Here is a 7,246-nt window from a genome sequence, read left to right on the forward strand (position 1 = left end):
ACTCTTATTTCCTAAGAGTTGCCAGCATTAGAGATGAATTATCAAGCATAGGAACCATTATTAATGACACCGAACTAACGCTCATGGCCATAGATAGATTGCCAGAATCATGGGAAACATTCGCACAAGGAATAAGTGCTAGAGATCAGCTTCCAAACTTTAACAGACTCAAGAATGATTGTCTTCAAGAAGAGTCAAGAAAACTAAAGAAAGGGGGAAAACCAAAAGTAGAAGATGAAGAACTTCACGTTCTCAATGCAAACTCCTATAAAGGCAAGAAAAAGCACTTCAAGAAGAAAAGGGGAATCAGAACAATGGAAAGCCCAGGAAAGATCTATCTAAAATAAAGTGTTTCAAATGTGAAAAATTTGGACACTATAGATTTAATTGTCCGGAAAATTCCAAACAGGCAAATTGTACAAATGTCATTAGAGAAGAAGAGACTTATGATCTAGAGAACCGTGTTTTGTATTCCTCTCTATCAAATGAAATCTCAAATAAGGCATGGGTAATTGATAGTAGATATTCCAAACAGATAATGAGATACAAAGAAACTCTAGATTCCTTATCAAAGAAAGTTAACGGTGAAGTTACTATTGGTGATAACTCTGCACACTCAGTTGAAGGAATTGGAAGCTACACTTTGAAACTAAAAATAGGAAATACTCTTCTTCTTAAAGGTGTACTTTATGTACTAGGGATTAAAAGAAACCTAATCTCAATAACAACACTTGAAGATGATGGACACAATGTTGCCTTCGTGGATGGCAAAGCATTAACTTGGGCTAAGAACTCTTCCATCAAGAAAGCTAAATTAATTGGTCAAAGAAAGGGATATTTGTATGAATTGAATACAGAATCCAATCGATCTATTCAAGCCCTAGTTCATGAAGCTAAAGATCCAAACGAAATATGGCATAGAAGATTAGGGCATCTAAACTTTAAAACCTTATCAACTATGGAAAAGATGGTTACCGGATTACCAAAATTAAATAAAGATCACCCTAGTGTTTGCAAAGGGTGTGCTCTGGGTAAAAGTACTAAAAGTCATTTTCATGATAGTACTAGAAAAACAAATAATGTACTAGAATTAATTCATTCAAATTTATGTTGACCTACATCCGTTCCCTCTCTTGGACGATTCTGGTATTATATCTTGTCCATAGATGACTTCTCTAGGAAAACATGAATTTATTTTTCTAAATGCAAGGAATCAGAAGAAATCCTACAAAGATTTAAAGAATTCAATGCATTAATTGAAAAATTTTCAGGACATAAAATTAAAAACCTTAGAACAGATAACAGAGGAGAATATACCTCAGACTTTTTTAAAAGGTTTTGCAAAGAATCAGGAATTGAGAGGGAGTACACTGTTCCTTATAACCCAGAACAAAACAAAGTAGTTGAAAGAAATAATAGGACAATTATAGAAATTGCTAGCGCTATGATTTTTGACCAAAATTTAGAATACTATCTTTGGGCAGGAGCCTCTTGTACTGCTGTATATATTCAAAACAGAAGCCCTCACTCCTATCTTAAAGACAAGACCCCTGAAGAAGTATTTACTAAAGTAAAACCCAATATAAGTCATCTCAGAATTTTTGGATGTCCTATATACATTCATGTTCCAAAGGAAAAGAGAACCAAATTAGAACCATCTAGGAGGAAAGGGATCTTTGTAGAGTATAGTGAAACTTCTAAAGCATATAGAATTTTCATACACGGACAGAAAACTATTGAGCTTAGCAGAGATGTAGTCTTTGAGGAAGATCTTGCATTCAAAAGAGCCATAAGTTCCAATAAACCTTCTCCTTTATCAAGTTCTAAAAGAGTTAGTGAATGTGAATCCTAGAGGGAGAACCTAGAAGAGGTCGAAAATAAAAATATGAATCTTGAGGAAAATTCAAAGAAAAAACCACTTTGGGCCATAAAAACAGTTTAAGCAGCTCAAGATTTTGCTGCACCTTCAAGATCAGTCAAAGAAAGTAAAAGACCTAAAAGATTCTCTGGTTATACAGCAAATATGATTGATTTATCCAAAATAGAGCCAACCAATCCTTCTAATGCTATTAATCATCTAGCCTGGAAAGAAGCTATGACAGAAGAATATCAATCAATTATGAAAAATGATATTTGGGAAATAGTTTCAAGACCAAAAGGAAAATCTGTTGTTTCTTCCAAATGGATACTCAAAATAAAGCATGTTGTTGATGGGAGTATTGAGAAATATAAAGCCAGATTTGTAGCCTGAGGTTTTTCTCAGAAAGAAGGGATTGATTATGAAGAAACATTTGCTCTTGTTGCCAGATATACTTCCGTACAAGTTGTTTTAGCAATTGCGAGGTACATCAAATGGATGTAAAGACAGCATTTCTAAATGGAAAGATTTCAGAAGAAGTCTATCTGGAGCAACCAGAAGGATTTGAAACCCATGATCCTAACGTCTTTGTTTGCAGGCTCAAGAAAGCTCTCTATGGGCTTAAACAGGCTCCCAGGGCCTGGTATGAAAGGATTGATAAATATCTCACCGGCTTAGGATTCTCTAAGAATGAAGCCGATTCAAACTTATATTATAAAAGAGATAAAGATGGTATGGTAATACCGATATTGTATGTTGATGATTTATTAATCATAGGTGATGATCATCTTATAGATCAGTGCAAGAAAGATCTAACTAGAGAATTCGAGATGAAAGACTTGGGGCTTCTCCATTACTTCCTAGGGTTGGAAGTACGACAAAATTCTGATAGTATCATACTGAATCAAGGAAAGTACACTTCAGATATCTTGAAGAAATTTGGAATGTGAAATTGCAAGCCTATGTCTTCTCCACTGGAGACCAATTTGCATAACCTTAAAGAAACAGCCGTGGAATCACCTCCAATAGATTCTACTCTCTACAAGCAGATGATTGGGTCCCTAATGTACCTAGTAAATACAAGACCTAATATTTGCTATGTTATTCATGCCTTAAGTCAGTTTATGTGTGAACCTAAGGAGATTCACTTAGTTGTTGTTAAACACATTATGAGATACTTAAAAGGCACTCTTAATTATGGACTCAAATATGAGAAAGTTGCTTTAGATTTGCATGGATTCACCGAATCAGATTGGGGTGGAAGTGTTAAAGACAGGAAAAGCACTTCAGGATGTTGTTTCAATTTAGGATCAGCTATGATTTCATGGATATGCAGAAAGCAGTCTTTAGTAGCTCAGAGCTCCACAGAAGCCGAATACATTGCAGCAGAAATAGCCTCTCGAGAAGCAGTATGGCTGAGAAAGTTACTTGTGGGATTATTTGGGCAAGCCATGAATTCTACAATTATCCATTGTGATAATCAGAGTTCCATCAAGCTCTCGGTTAATCCAGTTTTCCATGACAGATCCAAGCATATTGAAATTCTTTACCATTATGTAAGAGATATGGTAGATAGGAATTTTGTAAAATTGAAATACATTTGTACTGCAGATCAGACAGCAAACATAGTCACCAAATCTCTATTTAGAGTAAAGATAGAACATTTCAGAAAGAGACTTGGTATGGTTGAGTTGTAATTCATTTGTACTCTTTTGATTATTAATAAAATAATAATTTTATTTTTGTCAGGCTATTGACTAGTATGGGCTCCACCATGTGTAATCATTATTTAAGAGGTGACGATCTCTAAAATAATGAATACTTGTGTAAAAGGCATTATGAGAGATGACGATCTCTTAGATAATGTACTAAACAGTAGATTTTACTATAAGATCTAGATGAGTTTTAGATTGTCTTGTGACATTGACATTGCTATTGCTATGTTCATGGGTCACAAATTGGATAAAGGAAGAATCTTAGAATTCTCCGGGTTTATTCTGTATTTTAGTAGATCTTAAACTCAAGATCTTCTTGTGATATAGAAATACCAATTTTTATGAGTCAAAACTTGGATAAATGAAGAAATTAAATTACTCTTCAGATTTATCTATAACTTATCACTAGTAGCAGTGATTTGTCATATCACAAATTGAGTAATATGACATTGTGTTATGTGTTCTTTGATATCACATACTAAGAAGATTCAGACAGATATAGAGTATTGATTCTTGTTTATTCATCTGTATTTGATGTTGCTAGATATAATATCTCTCTGTGAGATTATCAAGTTAAGAGGGAGTGTTAAGAATGTAACATGATAATCTCCAGGTCTATAAGTGCAGGTCACACTTATTCTTCTCAGTCTAGATGTCTTCGAATGGCTATAAATAGTAAATACTCTTAGTATTTCCTTTCTAAGGCGGAGATTTTTCAGACTTGTTTGTATTAATGCTAAACTAATGTTATATGTTAGTTAGTGCTTAATCTTAAATTAAGTCTTATAAAGTCACCGATTTAGAGAAGGTTCTGATAGCCGACCAAGCATAGGGACATGTCCTTTGAGGATTAAGTCTCTTGGTTTAGATATTTAGATGGGTGCTGATGCAGTTTGAAGGACACACACAAAACTTAAGTCTGCTTCTTCAAGTATCCTCACTCAGCGAATTATAAATCAGTATTACTCTTCTTCAATCTACTGGATCTGCAATAAACAAGGTGTTTACTTTCTCAAACAATTTATATTATTCAGAATATTAAGATCTCATTCTCAGCAATCAAAGTTCGATTCAAAGTCTGATCCAAGGTCTGATTTAAAGTCTGATCAAAAGGCAGATTCAAAGTCTGATCCAAATATAAAGAATTTGCAGAAAACTTTACAAAGTCAAAGGAAAAAAATCATTGCAGTAAGGTAACGGGTGGCTGCCGAAAGATGGAAACAGCCGAGAATAGTATAATATTCATTACCAGTTTCATTCTTTTATTTGCGCTTTGCACTTTCTCAGAATAGCTCTCCTCTGACCACTCTTTAATAATGGTCCTATTTGGATCGATGACCTTCATATCTGCCGGTTCAGCCAAATAACCAAACAGCAATGATGTCCTATAATATTTTGTGGAGACCAAAGAATCTCTATGGTCCATAAAGCGCAGCCAATCCTCCCGCCCACGTTTACCCTCTCGTAGTCTGTCATTCATTACTTTGGCTTCCATATAACCCACGGAGGATGCATCAAACAAGATGAGGAACCGGTTTCTTCCACAGGCAATAACATCTTTGTGATGAAGATCTTGCAATTCCTGAGAAAGCAGGGCCTGAATCATCACCTCTTCCTTTTCTCCTTCGCCTTGACTTATACCAGTCCCTTTTGAAGTTACATTGGATCGACTAGATTGTGATTTTGAGTCACTGTTTTCTATAACTACAACAGGTGGCCACACTATGAGATGGCTTTCTGAGTGTTTTAGATCAATGAGGGCTGAACCAGCAGTAGATGGCATTTCCTGGTCTTGCCCTTCTCCATGCTCCTCCTTGTCCTTGAGGACACTATCAAGAGCTAAATAGTAGCCACGGTGCTGAATTACCTTCTTTTTCCTAAAACTTTGGGCATGGGCCACCACTGCTTTCCATCCCTTGAAATGCTGGAGCGGAGAACAAACTAAGCATGACAATTCAACGTTGCCAATAAGGCTTGGCTTGGAAGACCCGCATATTTTGTCTACGACTTCTTTAACTTTGGGCAACAATTTCTGATGCACCTTCTCTATAGCCATTTCTCTTTCAGAATCACTGTCATTGTCGTCGTCGTCGTCCTCTTCCTCTTCATCGTCTGTGAGATTTACACTGCCATGACAGGTGTCTTTAAAATTATTTGTTTGACTGATTTGTTTATCAGCTAAGCCACCAAAATTAGGATTACGGGAAGTGGCACCATACTTCTGGGTGTAATCTGCATTTTGCCTCAAATTGCTTTCCTGAAATCGAGAACTGCGGTGATCATTGTACGGCCTTCCATTAAACTGCCCTGGCTTTTCATTGAAATGATGTTTATCTGGGACATGATATTTAGATTGTAGATGCTTCTGTGTATTTGAATAGCCAGAAGTATGAGAGCTATTCTGTGGACGTACAGAGTCGTCGTCATCAAGCCACCCCCCAGAAGGAGCCATGTTGGCACTGCGCAATTGGGCATCACTTGCCCTTTCAGAAGGGAAATCATATTGAGCATTCCTGTCTTGCGAATTGCAGAACCCTGAGCTTTGATGATATGGTTTAGAACTATCTCTGCTGCGAGGGTAATGCGTACCTTGTCTAAATTCTCTGTTAGAACCCGCTTGCTTTTGATGCCAGGAGCCACCACGCTCAGGTTTATTGCCATCATGGGTACCCCTAAGTTCACCACTACCTCTTGATTCGCGAGATGGGTTGCTTTGATTGCTCTCGCTAGAATAACCATAACCATAATTCCTGCCGTGAGAGGAATGGTTGCCGTCTTCTGTCATTCTGCCTTCACAATATTACAATATGAAAATGGAAAACGTGAAATCTTGCCAATGTCCATGAAATTGTCCGAGAGCTTCCAATTTCAATAATCAAGCACTGTTCCCATGCCGAGACCTGCTAAAGAGGGTCACAGTAACAATCTTGAGCATTTAAAAAATTAAATAAACAGAATTAATGATACTATATTTTGTGGGCTGAAACAAAACAGAAACGAAATAATAAGGGGATAATATAGCATACCAGTTGAAGCTCGGGTAAAGAAAACGTGTAGAAACAGTCTTGAAATGTTATTCAAAGCCTAAACAACTAGGAACGTAAAAATGGAACTAAAAGCAGCGTGAGATCCTACTCGTTCATTTTCACCGCGATAATTGAAAATTTCAAGGAAATGTTTTGCTGAATTTTGATACAGAGATATTTTAAACCTAGTGCCACAGCCCGGAGCTGCGAATCTGAAGAGATTTGTACAGCGGAGGGAATGTTTTCCGGAAGTTACTTTTCTGGTATGAGGTGGATTTAAATTTTTTTGGAATAATTAAATATTCTTCTATGGTAAATCTTTATATAGATTTGGTTTATAATATTGGGATATTTACCATGATTTGTGAAAACATGGGCAAGTTTTTAGAAAATGATACGTAAATTATTTTTGTTTGAATTAGATAGCATAAACAATATATTTTTTATTTAAGTTTTCATTTTTAATTTAGAAAAATGTTAATTGTAAAAACTATGTAAATGTTATATTATAATTAGAATAATATATGATTGTTTCACAATTTTATATTATAAATTTTTACATTAAATAATTATTTTATAAAAAATATTTTTTAAAAATTTATTCTAATTCAAATAGTCCATTGTGTTAGTTAAATTATTTTTATTTT

The 7,246-nt window shown here is 35.5% G+C and overlaps 1 protein-coding gene across 2 annotated transcripts in view; it reads right to left on the reverse strand.

Annotated features, from left to right (window-relative positions):
- LOC149553581 (uncharacterized) overlaps positions 1-6,794 on the reverse strand; it is a 51,729-nt gene extending 44,935 nt beyond the window's left edge. The window contains exons 1-2 of one of the 2 annotated variants that reach the window (XM_089788985.1): positions 6,600-6,794; positions 4,823-6,473 (exon numbers count right to left, since the gene is read on the reverse strand). In XM_089788985.1, coding sequence (XP_089645111.1) covers positions 4,823-6,358 — 1,536 coding nt within the window. In that variant the 5' untranslated portion in view covers positions 6,359-6,473; positions 6,600-6,794. Of the gene's footprint in view, positions 1-4,822; positions 6,477-6,599 lie in introns of both variants that reach the window. The other variant, XM_089788986.1, reaches the window with a different exon arrangement.
- Positions 6,795-7,246: the final 452 nt, after the last annotated feature.

Source organism: Cupressus sempervirens, chromosome 6, assembly GCF_028749045.1.
Source record: "Cupressus sempervirens isolate cs-2001-9-10 chromosome 6, ASM2874904v1, whole genome shotgun sequence".
NCBI classification, from domain to species: domain Eukaryota; kingdom Viridiplantae; phylum Streptophyta; class Pinopsida; order Cupressales; family Cupressaceae; genus Cupressus; species Cupressus sempervirens.